General features: G+C 45.9%; 1 protein-coding gene across 1 annotated transcript in view; it reads right to left on the minus strand.

The window, feature by feature from the left end:
• The window catches only part of FGFRL1 (fibroblast growth factor receptor like 1), a 165,541-nt gene extending 148,133 nt beyond the window's left edge, over positions 1-17,408 (minus strand). Inside the window, exons 1-2 of the mRNA XM_066548750.1 lie at positions 17,255-17,408; positions 16,062-16,171 (exon numbers count right to left, since the gene is read on the minus strand). Of these exons, the coding sequence (XP_066404847.1) occupies positions 16,062-16,122 (61 nt within the window). The 5' untranslated portion in view covers positions 16,123-16,171; positions 17,255-17,408. The remainder of the gene's footprint in view (positions 1-16,061; positions 16,172-17,254) is intronic.
• Positions 17,409-25,192: the final 7,784 nt, after the last annotated feature.

Below are 25,192 nucleotides of genomic sequence, written 5' to 3' on the forward strand. Positions count from 1 at the left end.
AGCCTGCTTGGTACAAACCACCTGAGGGGTACCACAAGCAACAGCCAGGTATATAAAATCCAGTGCTGTAGGGCTATGCCATGACTTTTAGTCTTTCCTTTTTTTTTTTTTTTTTTTTTGTTTTGTTTTGTTTTTAATAGGATTTCCAGTCATATCTATGTCCTAATCTGACCCATGGTACAACCATCCACAGAGTTGCATCAGACAGAGGGCAGGAAGAAATTCTTTCTTGTGAGGGTAGTGAAGCAATGGAACAGGTTGCCACATCTCTGGAAGTGTTCAAGGTCAAGCTGAGGGGGCAGCCTAGAGGAAGGTGTCCCTGCCCATGGCAGGAGGTTGGAATGAGGTGATTTTTAAGGAGTCTTCCAACCCAAACCAGTCCAGGATTCTATGATTCTACAAAACTGGGGACACACAGGGTCATTACAAAGAGGTGAGGATAGAGGGATAGCCCTCACTTCACTAAGGGCTCACCTGGGCTGAAAATGGACCCCAATATCTCACTCTAAGGGTGACAGAAGATCTCTGTGTAAGGGCATGAGCTGTGTTTTCTATCCACATCTGCTTTGCTCTATAAACTCCCTATCACAAAGTTATTAGCATCAGCAGATAGATCAATTTCTGACTGGAAAATTTTCCCTTCTGGTTAACATAAGCCAAGCATAAACACTCCCTCAGAGGTTAACAAAAGCCAGCAGCCCAAACAGGGACAACTCTGCAAGAAAAGGGGAGTGGGAGTCAGGGGGAAGTTGAAAAGACAATTAATCACAGGTTTTCATACACCTTAACACATTCCTGCCAGTGATCAGGCATTTAGAGTGACTCTATTGCTCCTCACCCCCTTGGAGACATCACAACAGATCCCAGAGCCATCCTTGGCATCCAGCCCCCACTGTCCACCTTCCCCACTCCCTTCAGTAAACACCACTAATTCCCCAGCTCCATCAGACCTTTTTTTTTTTTCCTTCCAAATCAGCCTAAAAGCATTTTGGTACCAAAGACAAAAAAAGAAAAGCAGGGAGGACCCACTAAACCCAGAGTCTCCAGACAGCTCTCAGAGCCTGTCAAAGGCTTGCTAAAACATCCAAATAAAGACAAACACAAGCAGCCTTGATACCTTGTGCTATCTTTGCAGGCTGGCTGCTGCCTTATCAGCTCTGACAGAAGCCAGCATTTAAGAAAAATTCAGTAGTCTTTGGGTGGAAGTTAGTTCCTAAAAAAAACACGCAGCCAAATTGCTGGAAGTTGGTACAAGAGGAGAGGGTGAGTGGGTAGGAGACAGTCTGAAAGGCTCCACTATGGTCTTGCTGTTCCCTCCCAGGAAATACACTGCCATGTAAGATTTTTAATTATTTATTCCATAATTCACCCTGTACATTTCACATCCACTGCACAGGCCAAGAGCTACAAGGGTGAACAATGGCTCCAAATGCTGCTTGCTCACATTAGGAATGAGAATGGAATGGAATTAGGAAAGAATCCAGGCAAAGACACCAGCTCTTCATACCAGGTTTTCAAGCTCATCAGAAATGGATGAAGATCTTCTGATCACAACTGATGCTGGTCTTAATGTGCCACTGGCAGTGCCACTGCCCTGATGGGCAAGATAAAGATGTTCTGTCCTCATTATAAAAAAGATGCTCTCTTTTTGCATAAAGTCTCTGTGGAAGAATTTGGATGTTATGGAGCACTTTTTTCATGAAAAGCAAAAGTTCTGTTTGCTCTCACACATACCTCACTGTGCATTTTGGCAGCCCCCTCACACAGGGGTTGGACTTTTCCTATGCAAAGGTGTGAAGGTCCTGCTCTTGAAAAAGTTATAAAATAGTTATAAAACACCTTTTCTTGACATTAATTGATGGGTAGAATGAGTTAGCAAGAGAGGAGCTGTCTCAAAGCCAAGGGCTGCTTTTCAGAGTCTCATTTGTAATGTGACAGGGAGAACAGCTGGGGGAAGGAATCAGCCTCTTGTCAACCCCAGAGGGAAGGACAAACAGACAGACATTCCCTGGGGAGCTGCCCTGGCATTATAAGCCCCTCTGACAGAGGGTGAGTGGCTTTCTGCCTCTGACCTGACCCTTTCTCCCCCAGAGAGTCCTCACAAGTCTTCCTAAACAGCTAGCAAAACCTGAAGTGACACAGCTGGGCTCCCAAAATAACCCTTTTTCTTTATTTTATTTTCAATTTTTGCCCAAGATAACCCTGCAGGGGAGGCAGAGGAACAAAGCAAAGGGAACTGCAAGAGTGGAAGGTCCTCAGCAAGTATTTCTTTAAATACAAGAAACCTCCAGGTGTTTGAAGTATGTGCCTAAACACTTGGTAAAATGGTGTCTGAGAACAGAGACTTCTCTAGTTGCAAAAGTGCATTGAAATCCTTGGGTTTGGACCTCCCCTTGTGTGCCTCCAGTGTTGTGCTACATGGGTTCAGTGGATCCAAACTGGGATGAATTCAAATAGATGTGTCATACACTATTTTCCGTGTTTTATTTGACTTTAATTACTTCTTAGCAGTACTACTATTTGAAAAAATCTTTCTCAATTGAGGGTGTTGGTTCTGCCTAGGGCTGCTTGGCCCTTTTCCACTGAAATGCCCTTTCAACAACCACCAGAAGCCTTTGCAAGGAAAATGAAATCTTTTGGAAGATCTCTTTTTCTGTGACTGTGTGAAAATTTGCCTCCCTCAACTCTCTTTCCTTCTCCCAGATTTTAGGTTGGTTGTTATTTCCACCTTTTCTAGAAGGTGGAAACCCATGGTGGGCTCCAGCAGGATGTGGAGCAACACCTGGGAGCAGTCAGACCTTGCTGGTAGCATGGATGAGGACACTTTGATGATGATGAGGATGATAATAACAGTAACAATGCCTGAATAATCCGTGTATTTTTTTTTTCATTCCAGGACTTTTGATGGTTGTTTTCATAAAAAATAAGCATGGTGCAATGCCATCTCTCCCTGAAGTCAATGGTGCCTTGTGCCCAGCAGAGAGGGGAAAACTGAACTTGCAATTCACACACATGAACCATGGTGGGTGCTGAGTGCAAGGCTCCAGCCTGTGCATGAACAAATGCTCTCATCTGTTTCACCTTGGGCACTGAAACAACCTCTGGGGACAGAACTATTGGCCTGGTGGGTCTGTATTGTAGCAGCAGCAGGAAATCCTTATCAGGGCAACACCTGAGGTACACCAGAGGTACCTCACCATTCTGGGGGGTACATGGTAAATAAAACCCAGCTGACCAATGGGTCTGGTTTTGGAGGGGCCCTTTGTCAGAGTAAAACAAAGCCTCTCTCCAAAGATTAACACTGCATTTAACACTGCAGCTGTCTGTTCTGAGTTCTGAGTTCAACAGCCCTTACCACAACACTTTGGTGCAATGAGGACTTCCAGGCACTAACCCCAATCTAAATAATAATAATAATAATAATAATAATAATAATAATAATAATAATAATAATAATAATAATAATAATAATAATAATAATAATAATAATAATAATAATAATAATAATATCACACCAGCTATAATAACACCTTTGCCTTATGCTGTGTTCATCATACCAACCAAAACCCTTGCTCACTTGCTGACCTGCTCTCTGAGAGCAATATTAAATATCTCAGATGTTGCAGTCCTCCTCAAGCTCTACCTTAATAGTAAATACCCTCCAACACATGCCACAGACAGAAGGCCCTGAGTCAGTTTTAACACTGTGTTAATTACAGCAGAAAACCTGTTCAATTAATTAGCACTTTTCATCTGTCTCAAACAAGTTATTGGGTTTGCAGTTTGGGGTTATTTTACACTTTATACTATCTGCCTTACCCTTGCAGAGGTAAAGGGAAAGTGCTTGTAAGAGCACAAAGAAAAATATCCAAATCAAAATGCCTTTTAAATTCATTCAGGGTTATTCCTTGCTGCTGTTATTTCAGTTAGTGCTTGATAACTAAGCTGCTCCCTTTTTTTCTTTCAAACACTTGTCTCAGTGAAAGTCTGATGATGTTTTTCCTTCTGGAGAAAGAAACCCCAGAGATGTATTTTCAACCTCCCAGCTCAGTGTTTCCCAGATATTTTGAATAAGGCAGGGACAGTTGCCAAGATTCACATTTTCCCCAGATCACCACACAGCCTCACACTCTCAGTTTAAAGCCATCACAGATGCAGGGATGGACCCTGGAGTGGTTTTTACTGCCCTGTTCCTGTTGTCCCTCTTGCAGTTTGTGAGCCAGTGTTGGAACCTACACTTGTCCCTCTTGCATTGCCCAAGAGGGACCCATTGTCCAGGTATGAGAAGGTTTGGCAGATTTTAAAGCATATTTAAGGAAAAAAAAAAACTTTTTCTGTCAATAGGTAGAGTTATTGAGTACCAGGTTCTGCTTTTCACACCTGTACCCGAGTTTAGTCTTCCAAGGCAGAGTAAGCCCAGCAGCCTTCATATGGATACTGATACATACACCAGGATCTTTCCCTCTTTCCAAAAAACTGGATCAAGAGGCAAAAGCCACAGCTTCTCCAGGGTGCTGGGTCATGTTTCAGAAGGTTAGACATGTGTCAATCACCCCTGGACAGAACTCCTGCACCATGTCTCACTGGTCAACATAAACATCCCCTTCCAGAAATCCCCTAGAAGTGTTGTTGGTGCAGCCCTGCAGCATTACCTGTTTAATCTGCTGGCTCTCATTCTCCCTGGAAAAATATTTTCACCCACAGGGAATATTTGGGCCAAGTTATTTTCTCTGCCTTATTTTTGCAACCTGCTGAAGCAGTGTCAGTAGTCAGAAGTTTTGTAGAGACAAAGCCAAGCTTGAGGAGAAACTTCTGGGTGAAATCCCACATTCACCTTGGCTCTAGGGTGGATACACACTGTGCCTGGACCACAGGGAACACCTGGTCACCAGCAGCACTGGCTGCAGGCACCTTTGCTGCCCACTGTGCTTCTCGTGGAGCAGCTCCTTCCTTGCAGCAGGCAAGCCAGCAAACACTGACTGACAGGATTAACCCACCATTTTCTATTTCCCCAAAATGATCCTTCTGCCTCAGAAGACAAAAGCAGAGACAGAGGAAGGAAGGTATCACCCATTTCTCTATAAAATCCCTTCAAATTTCAAGGGATCTTTGAGATAAACAGAAAATTGTCACAATGCAGAGTGTGAAAGAGGTAATCTCCCAGTGCAGAAGGTCCAGCAATATGCTACCCCTGAGCTGAACAAAGAGCCAAACATGACTTTTCAGGCTTCACATTCACTGCCCCCAGGCTACGTTACATTTTGTCCTGCAGACCTTGATGCATTTGAGATTCCTTAAGAGTCATTTTATAAATGTTCCCGTAAGTATCCAGTCCTTCAAAGTACTGAGCCTTCCTGCCATAAGTGGGAACAGAAGAAAGGACTTGCTGCCTGTAAGGACACTGAGATATTCCACAAGCTCAGCCCATGCTCCTCGAAGAATTTAAACCATCACATCTTTTTCCAGGTTGGCTTCCTGCCCAAGTTTCCTCCCCAAAACATCCAAAGCAAGGTCAGAGGAGCTCTTCCCCCGGCACAAGGGAGTTACCAGGCTGGGAGCAAAGGAGGACAAGGACAGGCCAGTGATGGGGTCAAGTACAGTCATCTTCAGCTGCCATGGAGTCACACCTGAGAGGGATTTACTGCCAGGATCTGAGTGGCTGCAGTCAGGAAAAGGAAGGGGGGTCCTATTTGTGCATCTAATGACCCAACTTAGCAGGACAGAAACCAAGTGCTTGACCTTTCTCAACATCATGTGAAGCAAATGCTCCATATGACACGGCTCCAGCATTATCTACCAGGCACAGGTGCATGACTGCAATTAGAAATGACCAGCATTTCACACATAACAGCACATTTCAACCCACCTCAGCCCATCCAAAACCACTCTGAGACTCAATTACCATTTTCTTCCCACCCAGCCTTCCCAGCTCCCTTGCCAGCTCAAGCAGCACCAAATAATTCCCCATGAAGTCTCACAGCTGTTATTTGAAAATTAAACTGGAAGTCACGACACCTCTCTGCACGCTGGTAGATCTTACACTTGGCATTTGGTTTATCCCAACACCATTCCTCACCCCCACCCCTAAACCAACTTCCGTGGAGAACAATGCTGCTGGTTTGTGTCCACAAGAGATTTATTCCCCCCTTTCCAGCAGCTCACCATGCCCACACCTTCAAGGGGCAGTAGCTGCTTGAAGCAAAGGGTTCCTTCTGGTTTCTGGAAAGAAAAGGCTGCCCTCTATAATCAGGGTATTGTTCTCCCTAAATGGAGCCAGACTCTGTAAACAAGCTCCTCTGCACAGGCTGGGAGGGTGAATGCCAGTGTGTGTACACATACATGCAGGGAATGTGTCCTGCTCTGAACAACAGTGAATTATGTTAATTCATTTCCTCTGCCTAAACAGTGCTAATAAGCTTCGGGAAAGGAGGAGGAAAAAGTAAACAAGAGTCCATTACAAAAAGGTGAGGGGGAGAGGTAACCAAATAACTCCACCAAATGTCTCCTCTGGGGAAGGACATTCACAGCTCAGACGGGCTCCACACAGCCCTCCCTCCGTCCTGCTGGAGGTGGAAATGTAACAGCAACAATTTCTTTCTTTTCTTTCCAAAGGGTTCAGCCTGTTTTCACGAGTTCAACCTTGTGAAATGGGAAAAGAGCCCCCACCAGTGCCCTGATCCACAGCCACTGCATCCCTGGGGGCTTTGCACTGCATGTGATGCGAGTGCACCAGTGACCAAGCCAACATGAATAGTCAGAGCCTATTTGTGATTTTCTAACAGGAAAATAATTTCACTAAGCAAACTGCCATGCTTTGACTCAAAACCCTGATTAGCACAGTTTGAAAACAGGGCAGCATACTGTTCTGGGAATTAACTTGCTTGACCCCTAGTCTATAATGGCACTCAAATAATCTGTGAGTCAGACCAAGTTGAAAAACTCTTGGAAGACCACACTGAAAGAATTTACTGGATTTATTGGATTTTCTTGGATAAAAGAAAAATAAGCTTCGAACTCCACTTAGTCTGTGGCCTTCAGAAAGACAAGCTTTTTCTCCTGACAGTATCTAGAAGAGGAAGACTGCCTATGCTGAGCAGCACTTTTTGGATCTCTTTTTAATGTACTGAAAACTCTCAATAAATAGTCATAATTCTTATAAATATGCAGGTCTATTGCTATGATTACTTTTGAGTAGCACCCTTGCAGTAGGTTTCTTCTTTGGTATTGATGGGAAAGTAAGGGACAGATTCCTAACCCTGTGAATCCACAATCCTTCTCCAAACAGGAATACTCAAGGGGAGGAGAGCCCTGAATTTAACTTCAATTTAAATATCCAAAGGCTACTTTACCAACTGCATACAAGGACTACTAGTCTGATGTTTCCAATGATCTTCCAAGGACAAAAATAAACCTGTGCAAATCACCATCACAAAATACTGCTTGAAATCCTCCAAATCCTCTGGCCTACTCCTGTTTGAGCAGGCAGGAAATCAGGAAAAGCATTCTGCCTTAGGAGTACAAGCAGGACTTTGCTCTGGTCTAGATAAAACACTGACCCATCCCCACCTTATGGTTTCTGCAGCTCCTGAGCAAAATGCTCTCACCAGCCTCGACTACCTCTTTGTAACTCAGAAACAATGGCTGTGTGCTCAGAGCAAACACCTTCAGAGAACAAACCCAGCAATCAACTGTCCAAAGCCACTTCCCTGCATATGCAGATTCTCCCTAACAGGTTCATGATTCCTTGTCATTCAAACAAGGCAAAGTAAACACCTGCTTACTGCCCTGGCCATGACTAAGTTGAAAGTTTCACTCTCATTAGCCCTTAATGAAATTAGCCCTGGCAATACTGCATTTCTGATTGGCTGGGAATAGCAGGGAGGAGGAAAGATACTCATCAGCTCTGATCTGTTATTCTGGTTTTATATTAACTATTGCAGATCATGATGAATCCTCCCATGGCATGGTGCCACCCTGCACAGAACTGAAACTCAGCCTGGTCTTATGAGGCTCCAGTTTCTGCTCTCTGGTAGGATTATATATTTAAATCCTACTCACACCTACTCAGCCACAACTCACCAAACCTAAAGGGACTATCACCTTTGTAATCCAACCCTGAACATTAAAATATAAAATGACTTATCAGAGCATGGAGCCTGATCTCCACATGCTGGAGGAGCTGTCAACTCCTCCCCAGTTTTTCCATTTCAAACAGCCCAAAAACACATTAAACACTTCCCAATATTACTTGTCTGGATAACGAGACGCCGGTATTGCCACCAAAATGTTGTGTCAGTCTGCAGAACAGGGAAGATTTAGATTCACCCAGAAGGTGAGCAAGGTGGCTCACAGCACCCTCTCTCTGAAGGGTATCCACACCCCGCAGGAGTTAGAGCCACCAGTTTAATACTGACTGGTCAATGACAAACAAGCATCCTCCCTTCCTTCCACAGAGTCTGGAGTATCCCTAGGGAGATATTCCACAGTGTTCAGAGGTTCATCCTGTTACTCATTAACCCTTCCATCCTTGACACACAGTTCATACACCTGTAGCTCATCTGGCACTTGCCATTGCTTAACCAGCAGTTACAGATGTGTAACAGGTCTGTGCTAACAGATCTGAGAACAATCACAGAGAAAAATAACTTCCTCTGTTACTCCAACTCACACAAATCTGCTAGAGAGGAAGGAGGAGGGAAAGAAACCTGTTCACAGTGCTCCAGCATCTGCAGCTGCCTAACTCCAGTGCTTTGGCTTGTGCAGCTTTGAGAGACTTGAACAGCTTTCCCTTTTCCCTTCTTTGTGGTTGATTTGGCCTTGCCCCATTCACTTCTGCCTAGAACAAAGGAGATTAAAATCCATACAAAGCAATAGTAAAGCACAGCACAATGAAAGCATCCCTTTTACATTACAAGGCTTTTACTCAGTCACACATTGGCCAAAAGCCAATCAAGTCTCACACCTGTATGTGGGGGCACTTGGGAGGACACAAGAGATGAGAGAGCCACAGAACAGACTTGGAAAAGCTGCATCCCAATGTCCCCTTCAAAGTCACACACTGCCTGCTCAAGATCCTCTCCCTGGCACCAGCAGGCCTCAAGAGCAGGGGTACACTAATTAATCTGGACTAAATTTTATCCTGGAGGCTGGCTAATGCTTTTCCCACCACGTTCCTCTCCAGCTTTTTCCCTCTTCCATATCTTGGGCAGAACTAACAAGCCCAAAGTTACCTCAGAGATGTTGTGCCAGTCCACATTAATACCTAACTCTTAAGGTTATCAGTTCAGGGGGTATGTGGAGTAAACCTAGCAAGGAGAATGTGAATTTTTAAAAATTCCTATTGCACAAATTAAGTCCACATTTCCCTATTTGTCTGGTGTTCCTGTGTTTTTATCTGAGAGGCACAAATACTGACAGGTCCTAAAACACCTACACAAGTCAATGCCACCCAAGTGGCATCTAAGGTATGACACCTCTTGCATTACTCACTTGACAGGATACCCAAGATTGTGCGAATTTCTCATGAAATAAATTTACCACCTATGAGAAGAAATTATTTTGTGTCCCATCAAGCTGGAAACCACTTGTAGAGAAGCCAAGCATAGAGATGCAGCCATCCTGAGAAACATTAACCTGCTCCAAGGAGCCTCTGTTCCCAATTTACATTTTTCTTCTTTCCTTAGTGAAGCTCAAAGTGAGTTTGAACACTTAATGGAAGAAGTAGCCTGGAGTTATTGGCTGAATTTCTTCATGAAAATTGGAGTGGCTGGGATGAAATAACAACGTCAGGTTCCTTGCAGAGACGCTGTGTCTCTGCTGTGATACCAAGGGGACACTGAGTAATCACAGCAACCAACCAAACTCCACACAGTCCAGGTTTATTTAACTGGAAAGAGGAGGCAAAAAAAAAATCAGAGATGGGAATGGATTTAGCAACAAACAGCATACACTAACTTATTTAATAACAGGCAATTTTTGAGCCCATCCAGACCCAGAACACTGCCCATAGGATGGCTCTTTGTCTTTGGGGATAAACCTCTCTGCAGCAACCCAAAGTTTAAGTAGTGAATTTTCAAATTGTTTTCAGTCCTGGCAGCGCACCCTCCACCCATCAGCCAGAGCTGGCAATCAGTAGCAGCAAAATGTGCTTTTCTAGAATAAAAAATGTGAGTCCAAGCCATGCAGCCAAGCAGGCTAGTGGCACACTTAGCCCACATCCCCTCTGCTGTCACACATGAGGTGGGTATCACAGATAATCTGAGTAAGTCCTCCTTCAGGGATGGATCCAAAGCCTGTGGGAGTGAGTAGGAGTCACAGCACCAACACTCTCAGGCTCTGAATCAGGTCCTAACCTGTCACAACCAGCATGGGCTGCATCTGCCGATCTCATACGACATCAGGACAGCACAATTAGATTAATCAAGCTTGCTTTTGGAAATATTTTCCTTTTACCATAGTACCACATTGCTATGACAGAGCAGCAGACCGAACAGACTTGCATCAGACAGAAGTGTTTGCAACTTCTGTATTCACACTGGCTACACTCTCAAAAAGTCCCTTATATGACCAAAAAAGTTTGACCTTGATGCAAAAGATTAGAACAGGTAAACACAGCTAAATAGGTATGGGGGCATTATTACCAGAGAAAGCTCCAAGTAAAGGCTTGGAGCCTTTACAGAGAAAAAGACAAGGAACAGAAATCCAAATTAAATGTTTCAAACAATATCAAATGCATTTTATCTTGAGTAGCCCACCAGAAAACACAGGAAGAGGTCAGATGAAAGACAAATTACTTGAAGAACACAAAATGAGGAGGGTAATGAAAGAAATGTGAGAAAAGAGCATTTCCACCAACTCCTGTAATGCTGGGACACATTTGCACAGATGCTTTTGGCAGCTTGGTTTTACAAGTCACTGCAGACACAAGTAGGAGCTTCACATCTTAGGAAAATCAGCTGCACCAGTTCAAATCTCACTGGATAAATAAAGCTATGACTAAAGGTTGTTGAGTTTCTTTTAATTCAACCTAGGAACAGGAGGATCTCTGCATTGTTATTTTCCTCCTTCAGTGGAAATTTTTATCTCTTCCAGTAATTAATCCAAAAATGCACAGGCAGACTCTACTGCATTCACACTATTCCATGACGAGTGTAGTGCACCCAGATGTATCAGTGTCACTTATGGTGAGACAGACACTCAAAAAGGAATTATCAGAGAGGATATTGGAAAAGATCAGCTCTATCAGCCAATTCATGTCAAATGAAAAACTTCAGCTTTAGTTAATAAATTGGTACCAATGGCACCAAATCTTGAAAAGGGAGTTCCTACTTGCTAGCAAGTGTCACTTCTTTCTCAATTTCAAATGATACATTTTTCCTGAAAAAAACAATTTCCTGTAATATCTCAAGCACCACTTCATGGCATATGAAAGTTGCTTCTGTGGCTAAGACTCAGGCTTTGGAGTCCAGCCTTTGCTGTGTGCAAGTTCATCCCAGAAAAGAGACATTTGGATTTGCTGCTTGCATGTTTTAATGAAGGTCAAAGAAACATATGGACTTGGAAAACAGAGTTATAAAAACTTTAGGGAAAATCTAGATGTATTTGAGCAATTTGCTGAGTTTTGTAATATTCCTAATTAAAAACAAATAAAATCAACCCTAATTTTCCAGTATGACGCACATTGAATTTTATGTTTAAGCTGGGCCACAATTTAAAGCGGCCGACGGCCTCAGAAGAAGGGAGGAACCAGCGTTTAAAAAAATAACCAGGATTTTCTTAGCTTGTCATGTTGACTCTAGGTACAAGTCATGCTGACAGATTATTCATGAGCAAGTTCCCTAAGAGCAATATACAAAAAAATGCCCCAAACTTCTCCAGAAGATGTGCTGTGACTTCCACAAAATCTGAATCAGGCTGTTAGATCTGAACATGCTTCTCTTTCACAAGCGAGAAATTACCTAATCGTTCTATCTGGTAACAACCACTCAACAAGAATAAAGGTGTAAAATAGAAGCCAATAACCATCTCTGTCACATTACCATTATTGATATTTTCTGTGCTTACTGAAGGACTTTTATAAACCCTAAAGTTCACTCTTATAAACCCCAAAGTTACAGAACAGGAATTCTGTTCATCAGAACGAAGAACTCAACTTCCAAGAAATAAAAAAACACCTCTATCAACCTATTCCCTTTCCTTCAATATTAAGAGAAACCAAAATGGCACATAACATTATTTCTGCATGAAACCATTGAACGTTGATGTGGCCCAATCAGCAAATTCCCTGTAAAGCAGACACTAAGCAGGTTTGCAAGCCAAGGTCGCACAGAGAAGTGCCAGAACAGAAAGCAATTAAGGTCCCGTTCTTCCCCTCCCTACGCAATGCACCGAAAATGAAATCAACATCCAAACTAATTAGTTTCCAGCAGAATATCAGTTTACTTGCTAACAGGAGGGTGGTTACTGCTCTTACCAAAAACTTCTAAACATACCATGCAAAATCTTGCTTAAGCCACGGGACCAAGCCAGGCACATCCCAGCGTTACCATATACGGTCACCAAGGCGAATATGATGGCAACTTGACAGATTTGGAACAAATATTGCGTTGTCGGTCACTGAGATAACACAGGCAGGAAAATATCAGATTGTATTACCTGTGTCCAGCTGGAGGTGTGGCGTGGCAGGAGCTACATTGCTGCAGGACATAGTCACTAAAGGTTAGTGACCCAGGATGGCATTAATCCCTGCCGAGGAGGGCCAGCGCGGGACACTGAGGACTTTTATGCCCAGTATGGGGCTGCTTGGAGAGAGCAGGAATGGAATAACACGAGGGATGAGCTGCTGGACCTGCACTGTTATCCCAGGTTCAGAGCAGACATTATCTGTCGAGGCTGAGAACCAGGCTGAAGCCCCATGCCTTGGCTGTCAGCTGGAAGGCACAATCCCTCTTAGAAAAACACAGCACTCAGGTTTTGTTCTCCAAGAGTGGGGTTTGAGCACACGGGCCTTCTAGTCTTCAGCCATAAGGGAAAGAAGGGGCTTGGATATCTACCAAAATAGCTGCCAAGGAAGACTTTTTTGGTACAGGCTCCCTTCAGGAGATCCTTAGCCTGGAATAAGATTGGCCACCGAGAGTTATTCTAGACTAAGTTTTTTGGAAGGGTTATTCCAATGCATTTTCAGGTGTACACAAGCCCTTAGTCAAAGTCTTTCAACCCAAAAGCATTGGTTCAAACACAGGAAGAGCTACCTCACCCCTAATCCCTTCAAACACAGACAGCTCTACCAGCTGTACCTCTAAAATCAGACCTGCTCTGTTTTCCCTGGATGCTTCAGAGGTACTGCTTCTTTCTTAAGTGTTTATCTTGGTTTGCTAAGATATTCCTTTTTTTACAGTGTCTTCTACATCAGTGATGAGATACATTGGTGGGACAGAGCCAGCAGGAACAGATCCGACCCTGGAAAAACGCCCCTTTTTGCTGGGAGGTGGAAAAAAAAAACCTGCTGGCTAAACCAAATCAGTCATTCCTGCAGGGCCCTTTGCCTTAAAAGGTGTCACCTAAATAAAGATGTAAAAATAATACAATGTAATTAACATTTAATGCAAGATTGCAGCTGAGCATTCAACTGTCAGGAAATATCAAAGCTGGAGAGCGTGGGCAACTTAACTCTGCCCCCTTGTGCAGATGCACCACGGCACAGCCCTTCCCCAAGCACAGGCTCAGCATTCAGCCATCTCCAAATTAACACCCTAATTACAGCATAACCTACTTTTGCCTAAAATGAGTAGAAAAGAAGGACCATCACTTTCCCAGAGAGCCTCCTCAGCCACCTTCCTCACTTGATTGCCAGCCAGCAAGCACCTATTGAACTTCTGATGCCTCGGATCGGGAGGTGCTGGCGCACTTCAGGCCACACATGTCTAACCTGAAATCAGGACACAGGTATGAAATGCTGTTTGACCAAAACAAAGAGCCCTTCTTCCTCCAGAGAAGAGCCTCACGACCTCAGGCTGAGATTTGGCTGAAGGACTGCCTATAAAACCTGAGTGACTGTGGCAGGTAACGTTTACACATCTCCAGCCGCCAAAGCCCTCGTTTGAGGCGTTCAGAAAAATTCTGCAGGCACATGAAAAGCCTGGCACATTTTTCCAAGAACGTGAAATTATCCCAATGTAAACACCTAACAATTGGAGATATCTGTCAGCACAAAGATTCAAAGTTCTGGGAAGTGTCTCATCTCTGCTCACAAGTTTGATCTTCCATCTACCCTCTTCATTATCAAAAATGTTCTCCTTCTTAAGGAGGTCTAAAGCAGGACTTAAATGTCAGAATTTTGTCTCTGTTTTCACAGCAATGACGCCTTTTTCTTCTCTGCTTCCCCCCTCTTAAATCAGCACACAAATGAATGACATTTTTCATGGGTTTGGCCCTGGCTTTTAACCTCTATTTCTTGATAATTTTAAATAACCAGAACCATCTCTCCATACACTTACAGCATGGGTCTTTCCAGCTCTAAAAATTGTTCAAATAATCCAACTACCAATATGATCCTATCAAAGTTATATTTAAAAGACATTTCCACAAGAAAAATAATGATGTCCTGAAATTACTGCTGTTAATTTTCTGTCACTTCTTCACATGACAACAGCCCACAGTGCTCCTCTTTCCAGGGGCAGTAAGTGTAAGAGCAAGACAATTGCAAACCAAATTTAAACAGGGTCAGCCAGTAAAGGAGCCGATACTCAGCTCACATCAGAGAAAAGAATCTTTTTGTCTTCTCCTGCCCACTTCAGATCTTTTCCGGAACTCCACCAACTTCTCAGGTCCATTGCAATAAAATACATCCATGAAGTCATCTTAATTCACACACTGCTGCCCATCGCCCACAACTTAAACTGAGTCTCCATTGTAAGCCTTGCCTGGAATTCAGACTTGAAGGAATTACAGCCTATATACTGTTTTCTTTTTCATTCAGCTTCCAGCCAAATCATTTTATAGTGCTTTTGCCTCCATAAAATATTTGCTTGAGAACCAATGCCAAAAAGAAAAAAAAAAACAGTGCACTAAACCAAACTCAACTTTTCAGAGTAATTCTCCCCCTCTCCCTTCCCACCCTCACCCCCAGGATTTATTTTTGGCAAGTTAGAGCCCAAGTGAAGGGCAAGTTTAAACCTCTTAATTCACAAGTCCTTCACACTGGACGACTTCAAGGTCTTATAACAATTCACAAAACTCTGAGACTGTTGGGAATTACAGCTGGAGCAATCTGCATCCTGAAGTTGTACCCCTATTCTCCTGGAACAATGCAGCCCCTACTTTGTGACGAGGCAGGAGAGCTGAAATCCTGGATTCCCATTCAGGCTTTCTAAGGACAGCACCCACCAAGGTACAACACAGGCAAAGTGCAGGAAGCGCCGCCGCTCCTTGCACTCTGATCCCAGAGCTCTGCTAAAAGCACCTTGCCATAAAAAAACTTCTTTTTTTCCTACCCCCATCATTCCCAGGTCAATGTATTTCAATTTGCCTCTGGAAGGGTAACCTGTTTATTGAAATCTGATCAACTGCTGGAGCCTCAGCACTAAAATACGCTCTCGCTGTTGGGAACTGTCATTTGTCTGTCACCGGGGAAGTTAATGGATGTGTTTGTTTAGTTTGTAAGTGGGAATACACAGGGCAGAGGCTGGAGGGATTACAGGAGGGGAGAGGCATTTCTGATCCACAGAGGAATGCAGTTGCTTTTCTTTAAAATTGTCTGTGTATTTTTACACAGGCACAAGAAAAGCCCCTGGAAGTTCACCTGTGCCTAAGAGACCTCAGCAAAGCCGCAGCGACCGCGCTCCATCCCAAACCCTGGCCCCGAACCTCGCAGGTAAGGAGGGGCACACATGGGCACGAGTCTGCACCTCTGTGCAGATGAAAAATGTGCAGGGGATGAGTCCCTGCTGACAGCAATTCCCCTGGGGGGTCCCTCCGGGGGCACCACGGGTGTTAGCAGAGCCCACGGAGCAGAGGGAAGGGACAGAGACACAGGGTGATCACACCAAGCACGGTCCCCTTACCTCTCGCTGAGTCCGAAAATGCAATTATCCCTGCCAAAAGGAGCGCCAGCTGCAATTCCATTTTGAAAACCAGATCCCGCCGTATCGCACAGGCTACTGTCCTCTCAGACCTGGAGGCAGGAAAAAGGAGAGCAAAATAGTTACTGCGGGGGGAAAACCCTGAAAAACCCTCAACTTTGCAGAGTTTTAAATCCTACTGAGAAGACTGACAAGAAGAAACAGCAAATGAAAGGGCAACGTACTTGTAATTCATTCCTTGGTGCTCAGTGAGTAAAACTTTGCCCTCCTCTCTGCTTTAGCCTGATATAAATCAAGAACCCACTGAGGCCAGTAAGCTCCTCTAAGTTTACAGTTAATGCATAATTCTTTAGTATCCTGTACAGAACCAGTCTGGAAGGCAAACAAAACGCTAGCAAGTGGCCATAAAACAAGATTTCAGGTTAACAATTTGCGGAGGAACTTGGTGGAAGGGGGAGGAGGAATGTTACCTCTCCCATCAGCAGCCCAGAAAACTTTGTGCTGCTGCTCCAGTGCCCCTCAGCCAGGCTCCGCTCTGGGTACGCGCCTTCCTCCACTCCGAGACTTCTCTGTACAGCACTGATTCCTCCTTTCCTCTTCTTCCCCCGCACCCACCCCCGGCACACTCTCCCCACCAAAAGCCCCACTTGTTTCCGTGGGCTCCAGAGGTGCGTCCCAAAGCGCAACCGCACTTAATTACCCAGATTCTTGAAGATGCCTTCGCTGCGATACGCACGCCCGGGGAAGATCAGGTTTACATTAATTACACCCTATTCTCCTCCTAAAACTCTCACTCTCTAAACACTGTCTGGATTCCTCACCCTTGTAAACTCCCCGCTTTAAACACCCCGTGCCCCCAGGACACACAACAACCCGCGTACAGCATCCAGCACAGCGAACACGGCCGCTCCGCCGTTCGCTCCGCCGTTCGCGGCGGGCAGCGGCAGCGGGGGGCGCCGGGGCTGCCCGGGGCTCGGCGGTAACGGGATATTCGCCGCCGGGAGTCGGGGTCGCGGTAGGGAGGGAGGGACGCGCGGGGGGACACCCGGAGCGATGCCACCTGGTGCTGCCCCGGGGCTGCGCCGGCGGCTCGCAGCCGTGCGGGGACACCGGCGGCGGGGTGTCCCGGGTTCTCCCGGGGTGTCCCGGGGTGTCCCGGCGCGGGGCACACTTACCTCGGCTGCTGCGGGCTCTAACACCGCGCGCTGGAGCCCATCCCCGCCGCTCGCCGCCTCATGCCCTCCGCGGCCACGGCGCCCGGCGGGCGCTCCGCCGCCGGCCTCTACCTCATCCCCCCCTCCCCGGGGTGGTGGGGGCTGCCTGGGGGTGCCCTCCCCACGGAGCGGCTCTGCCCCTTCACCGGCTTTTTAACAACCTTCCCCCCCTTCGCCCCCGCGAGCGATTTTTTTCCACTCGAGAGTCACGGGCGAGGAGGTCAGGGAAAGGGGGAAACCTTGTAAATTATTTTTTTCCTGCTTTCCGGGCCGGGCTGAGCGTGTGTGTGCGGGGAGGGACAGCGGGGACCTGCCAGAGCCTCCGGGGCTCCGCGCCGCGGGATGCCCGGTGATGCCGTCCGGCGGCTCGCCCAGCCGGAATCCCGTTTAAGGAGCGAGGGGAGGAGGGGAAAGGGGCTGGGGAAGGGGAGGGGAGGGGGGGGGAGAGCCGGGGAGAGAGAGAAACCGGCGATAAAGCAACTTTCCCTGCAGGGCTTTGTGGCGGTGGGGGCCGAGCCGCCGCGGAGGGCGGCGCGGGGCCGCCCCGCTCCAAACTTCGCACCAATCCCCGGGAGCCCCCGGCAGCCCCCGCCCTCCGCCGGCCCCGCTCCCCTTAACCCTTTGCTGCCGAGCGCCGGGAGCGGAGAGCGCGTCCCGCAGCCCCCGCCGCAGCCGAGCCCGGCAGCCCCGGCGCTGCGGTGCCGACATCGCCGTGCCCCGGAGCGCTGCCCTCCCCGTCAGCCCAGCGGCGGGGCAGATTCCGACCCCGCAGCCCAGAACCCGTCCCGACCGAAGCGCCCCTCTGCCCGGGCCGGGAGAGAGCCCCGGCCGTGGGAACCCACCGCGCAGGCTGCCCCGTTCTGATCTCTCGGCTTGGAGGCAAATGATGCCAGAAAGAAGCTGGCCTGAACTAAGCGAAACCAAGTGGAAAATAAACTGTGGAGATGTCAGTTCCTTATATTAACTGTTACAATTATTTATTATTTACTTTCAAACGCGACTCGGCTGATGCATCCGCTCTTACAGCAAATCACTCTTCATACAGGATCAAAACCAACCTGGCAGAATTCACCAAACAGACTAAACAAACGACAAGAAAAAATACTGTCTCAATGGCTAAACTTTCTGTATCTCAAAAGAAATATCATTACTGTTGATGTTATAGTGTCTTAGATCTCTTACTTGATATGCTCCAGCATGAAGACCTCCTTGAAAACAAAGTTGTCTCAGTACTAGTTCAATGTGATAGGCACCAGGAGAACGCCTAAACCCAAGCCAAGAATTAGTTTGAACATCTGTCTTATCTGTTTTGTTAGGATTATGAAATCACACCCTCTATTTTTATTGTTATTACTAAATATTTTTACTGAGTGGTTCCTGACAACATTAAATCTTGATACACAAAATCAGTGTGAAAAACATGTAAGACTAAACATATAAACCCCTTGAGCCAGAAACAAAGCGGCTGACAACACTGTTTTTGTATTTTTCATATTTTTATCATCATTTTTATCATTAAAGTTAATTCAGCTGAGAAATCCCAGATGGACCCCTCCTCCTATCAGGCAATAACTTCAGCCTCATTGATTTCAAAGACAGTGTTGACTGAGGGAAACCTTCAGGACTTAATCTACATGGTCATGTTCCTGCCATGCCTTCTGACAAAATCACTCTAACTTGCAGCAGAATGAGAGCTCATCTTATCCTGCATCTCAGGGGATGATGTGTAAAACACCTCTTTGTAACATTTCCTGGCCATTTCACCCCAAAGGAGTCAAGGTCTTTGTCCCAAGGACATCACCACACAGGTGATCCAGCCCCAAAACCATCTACACCACCTCTGCTTCCGTGCAGACTGAAGTCCAAAGCAGCCTCAGTTCTGGTGCAGATGTGGGATATTGGTTCACAGACAGGTTTCCCACCAGGTTAGAGGGACCTGGCTGAGCTCCTACTCCATGTCTTGTTTTTTGAGTCATGCACAGAGACCGAGGCTTAAATTCCAGATGCACCATGACAATCTTGTCCCAGACTGTCTAGACTTGGGTGAGCTCTCTCCGGGCCTCAATCAGCTCTGAAAGAAAAGATCTTCTTCCAACCCAGGCTGTGCCCAAGCTCAGCACCGAGCATCCAGCTCAGGTTGGACACAGAGGACAAAAATCCCCTGATGGATCCATTCTTTCCATCCTCACTTCCTTATTGAAAATCACATGTGTGCCTTTGGAGGCTCCAGCATCTCCCAGACGGAGAATTTCTCCTCGCAGTACAACTATAAAGCAGCAAAATCTCTCCTGCAGCCTTCCACCAGTGTGAAGTTCTGGGAGATGAAGGATTACAGAGGTGGTACATAAGAAGTTAAAATTAATTCAGGTGCCTCAACACCTTCAGATGCCCTTTAAGCCCCTTCCTTAGGCATAGAGAAGCTTTTTAAGAATATGATTCCAAGTGATGTTGCAAAGGGATTACATGGGGCAGGGAATGGAACCCACATCTTCCATACCCCAGGCTAAAATAACCAGAAAATAAACCTTTCTGACATCAAAACTTCAGCACTATTATTTTTTTTTTCAGGGGCCTGAAGGAAAGTCTGAAACCATGATGTAGGCTTCATCCATCTCAATCCCAATACCATAGCAGAGGAATAAATGTAAAATATTGATACAAGAAAAATAGTTAATATTCCTGAAACAGCTCCTAGTTTATCAGAAACAAAATCTCATGTTGTTTTCCCAACACTTCTACCTAAAAAAGGAAACATGCAGAGCTGTGTTTTTCTTCTGGGCTGGCTGTAATTTGCAGGATGATTAAGTAGTCTGAAAGTCAACAGCCCCAGTTTGCTCCTGCACCCCACGGTCCTGAGACAAGGCTGTGGGAAAACAGCTTTCTGGAGCTGACAAATAAAAACAAATGCTAAGCAACGAAATACAAAATCCGTGTCTCCACATGGCCTGAGAAGCAGCCTAACAGTCCATTTGTATCCAGTTGTCCCCAAAGCCCTGTTTCCGGACCATGGCTTTTCAAATTTTGCATAGCTGTGATGGTCTAGTGAACATCCATCCCCAGAGTGACTTTCCTTATGTCTCCAAAACCACAAGCTGGATTTTTGCCAGCTTTTTTTACCTCTTTTCTCACAGGAGCTGCTCACCTCCTCCATCACAGAACTCCATTTCCCCGCATTTTCTCCCTTCCAACTTGAGCGTTCGTCCTTTTCCTTTCCCCCTGCAGATGACCTGGGAGAGGCAGCACCTTCAGGCTGTAACTCCTGACCTGCTCCAGTGATTTTTTTTCCAACTGCAGGTGGCAGCCACGCAGCCGGATCGCCCACGACACGGCTGCAGTGCCCCAAGGGACCCGGGCCGGCAGCGGTGAGCACGGGGCCCCCTCGGTGGCACGGCTCCATGGGGACATTGCCACCCGGGCTCCATGGGGACATGCCACCGGGGCACGGCAGGGCGTGCGGGGCTGGGCGGCTCCGCGCAGCTGACGGAGCACGTGAAGGTGATGGAAGGGCATGGCCAGGATTAGCACATTCCCTCCACCTGCCACGCGGTCCCTGCAGCCCTCCTCTGGTTACCCAGCCACGTGGGGTCAGCCTGAGCATCCCTCCCGCATGCCTGGGCAAGGGGGCTGCTGTGGATGCAGGGAAAGGTGAGTAACGTGATTGATCCCTGGGTGGATCAGCTCTGTTAAAGCATTTGGCGTGTGGCAAGGGCGGCTCAGAAAATGTCACATGAAATGAAAATTCTCCTGGGAAGACGAGGAGCACAAAACGCACTTTTCCATTTGCACAACACCAGAGTCACTGCCTGCTCCATCTGCGTCTGTAGCTAAGGGTGAAATGGTGTTTTTCAGAGAAAGCAGTGTTGTATGAGAGCAGAATCTCTGTCTTCCCTATATGTGGTAGCTGAGACCCAGCTATAACCTAGATAACATTCAGAGGGGATGAACGGGCAGATGGAAAGATCAAACAGGGTGATACAGTGCTGAAATCTATGTCACATGTAAATATACTTTTAGTCCCTTAGAGTAGGTTTGCTCCAAGTGGTGTTGCAAAAAAACAAATGGTTCATCATATGCATGTGGTTCTCTATTATACATGAAGCATGAATGCCAGTGTCTGACAGAGGGAAAGGGTGGTGGTAACAGGGTAGGATGTCCTGTCATCCAAACCTTGGGTCCTGTGCACAATGCTGAGAGGCCCCACTTCCCCATGGCCATTGTACCAGGGCTTTCCTGGCTTTCCACAGGCACAAAAGATCCATCTGCTACCTTGTGATCTCTGATCACTGTGCAGATCAGAGATCTCTGTGTTCTCTGGGTTGGTCTGAAGCTCCACCAGGAGAGAGTCCCCAGCCCTTTCACCGAGGACCAGTCACACACAGTGCCCAGCCCGGCTGTGCCTAGAGAATGTGCTTGGATTTCTCACTGCTGCTAAATCTGCACATGACAGCATCTGCAGGCAATCATTTCCACCATTCCCAGTTGGGCAGGAGGCCCTGTCTCTCTTGGCCAGGTTGGGCACGCTGTGTCAGCGCTCCCTGGCACCGGGGAAACGTGACAGCCCTGAGCAGAGTCCAAGAGGTGCTCGGGAATGCCAGCCCAGCCCAGCCCAGCCAGCCCAGCCAGCCCAGGAGGACGCATCTCACTGGCAGTGTGAGTCCCTCACGCTGCCTCCCCAGCAGCTGCCAAATGAATTTCAAGGTCTCAGTGCCTGGGACACACTACTCAGCTGCTTAGCTCATGTCTCCAAGGTGGGTGACAGCAGAAGAAAACTCCTTGCTCCAGGCTAAGCTGAGCTCTCCTGATGAAGGCAAAGCTCACTTGTGCAGGAGAAACAGCATCCCAAAGCAGCACCATGAAGTACAGACCAATATTCCCTGGCTGCCAGCTTCAAACAACCTTCTCTGCTCCAAAAGGGTATATCAGAAGGTCCTAATATAATAAAATACTACCATCCATGCAAAATTCTCCTTCCTTGCAGGAAAGGTAAGAAAAAGGAAGGGGTTTAGATCAAGCAATCTAGATGGAAGAACACACAGAAGGTTTTAGAAACACAGGGCCCAGACCTCATCTGCTTTTTCTGACTTCTCTCAGTAGATCTAAAAAAAGAAACTACATTTCCAACAAAATCTGATTACCTTCTACCCAACAACTACACCATGATCACAGGAATAAACCACATCTGAGCACCATTTCCACACTCCTAAAAGGTGTTCACTTGTTCAAGATAAAGAATATGGTACAAAAAGCTTGTGGCAGACTAGTTTGCCATTTGTTTAAAAGAGTTATACTCCTCCTTTTGTTAATTGTATCTCATTCCTCTTTTTCATATCCCTTTTCATCACTCTGTGCTTCTTTCCACCTTTAAATATTTGAAGGCAGTTCTGTAACTCTGCGGTTGTTCAAACTACAAGTAGTTAAAATTTCCAAATGTTCTCCATAAACACATCCTTCCTCAGGCCCCTTATCCTTTATATCACTCAACACTGGTTTCTTGGAGTCAGTCTGACACTGATATATGAAGGATTTGATTTTGCTTTCCTTCTACATCTGGCTAGAACAAGAATAATCCCACTGGAGCCATTGGAATCATTCTAAGTGAGAAAAAAAACCTGATCAAGCCAACAGGCTCATATGAGCAGCCACTATTCAGTCCAGGAGTCCAGGTAGGCTGAGCTGAACACTGAATTTGCAACCTTTGAATCCAAATACTCATTCTGGGAGGAGACTACAATTTTCAAGGCCTAAATCTCCTCCAACTGCTTCCTCACATCATCCTCCTGTTCAAGGAAATTTGTACACATGCTGGTTTAGCAAACAAATGCAGCAAACATGAAAGAAGAGTTGTGAAAAATAACAAAAAAAGAAAAAAGTCCAGTATCAACAGACAGAATGAAAAACAGAAATGCCAAGTATTAATTGCTGAACAGACGTGAGGAATGTTAAGGGAAACTGTTTGGGGATTTATGTTCACAAAAATAAGACAACTTCCCAAACTATTTCCTTTCAAATCTCTCAGTATTTTCCATAAATTCCATGTGCATGTGTGGTACTCTCTGATAACATACAAATCTGCATGCATAAACTGTTTTGAAATGTTTGTACAGTTTCATCCAAAAATATGACTATATATTTGTGTTTTAATTGTCAGCAATGGCAGATTAGGCAAGAGCCACATGCATCATGTCAGGGGCACTGACTAAGTTTAGGTGGTACAAGCACAGCCTCCCCCCTTTCTGGCTGGGTCTTGATAACAAAAAGAAACCAAATTATCTGAAGGATAAACCTGCAGGAAAGCAGCAGCACAGCCCCTGCTCTCAGTGGCAGGGGTGCTGGCCCAGACAAACCCCCTGAAACCAATAAAGCCATTGCAGATTCATGCAATTGTAACCAGGAGCAGAAATTTGCTGATTTCCAGGTCACACATCAGAGTTTTTGCAACTCTGCAAAAAAGTAAAGCCTTGGGGGGGTAGGTGGGGGGAAGAGGGACTGACACTTTGCCTCAATCAGTGTTGTTTGAAAGGTCTTTCATTTATTAACATTCTTTCTGAAGCCAAACTTTTGTTCCACTCTATCAGGAATATAATGCAGCTGCATTTTCTGGATGGGAACACCACCAAAAATATGTTAACTGTACAGTCAACAGCTATGTCTTGTTTACTCTCGTGCGTAAAAACCACACGGAAATGATCCTCATAGGAAATTTCTATCTGTGTGCAAATAGAAACAAGAGGAGAGACTGGAATGGGATACTTGCTGAGAAATGGGGTGGGAGAGCTGTGCTGCCTTCTCCCCAGTGAGCATCTTGCTCCAGCCTGCCCGGACTGGCAGGAGCTTTGTTTTGCCCAGGGTTTGTCCAAGAAACTCTCCTTGATTCCCTCAAATAGAGATCCAGCCTGGGCTGTTGTGGTACAGAAATAAAGTTTTCAGGGAAGATACATCCAGCACCTCAGTGCTTTCAGTCCAGGACATTCCTCTCAGAGATACAATTTTTTTGAAGCTTGTGGATGGCCCTCAGCCCATGCAGCCACACCAACACCACAACAGCTCAGCCGTGGTTTTATCCCTGATGGGGGATGAGCTGCCCGTGGGAGAAACCTTGAACTCAGTGGGGATTTCTTGGCCCTGCAGTTGCTCAATTTTGAAAAACTCTTGCAGATTGTCAAAAACGTAGTCTGGTCTTTTTGACTTTTTGTTCATTTTGACTTTTTGAGGAATATTTAGGGATGTAAATGTTTGTAATAAATGTTTAATTACGTCTTTACTTTTTTTCTCTTTGATGTGCAGAAGCAAAAAATCCTCCTGAGAATGCATTGATACATGTATATGTTTGAACTGTGCAAATGAGTGATATTGAGTTATGTCGGGGCCACAAGTAATAGCAGCTTCTTCGAGCCAGGTCTCATAAGCTCTTGGAGGTCCATTACTCACCCAAGATAGCTCAGCTACCTTTGGAGGCATAAAATCAGCAGGATGGCTTCTGTTGTAGTGTTGGAAACAAAAAGGTTTAATAAAAGGCAAAATAACAAGCAGAGAAAAACCAAGCCAGGTGCAAGAGGTTCTTGTTCCTGGTAAAACACCTCACAAAAGCGATTGGTTTCTTTGTTCTCGTCTTTTTCTAATAAATTGCCCAGGGGGGACTTTTTGGCTTCGGTCCAATTAGCTATCCTGAAGTTTGAGATGAAGTCCTAAAGGTACTATGAGGTGTCTTTTTCACCTAATCAAGGAAACTTCTAGGCTTCTTTCCTTTTTGAGAGGACAAAGGATAGTTTTGTCACTCCGTCAACAGGGAGCACATTCCTATAGCTCAGATGTTCTTCAGACCTTATCCTGGTGCTGCTCCCGTGGCTTCATCCAAGAGCACTGTTGGGGTGGCTGGCTGTGTTGTCCTCTCACACCAGG

The sequence above is a fragment of the Molothrus aeneus genome, chromosome 4, assembly GCF_037042795.1.
Source record: "Molothrus aeneus isolate 106 chromosome 4, BPBGC_Maene_1.0, whole genome shotgun sequence".
Classification (NCBI taxonomy): Eukaryota; Metazoa; Chordata; class Aves; order Passeriformes; family Icteridae; genus Molothrus; species Molothrus aeneus.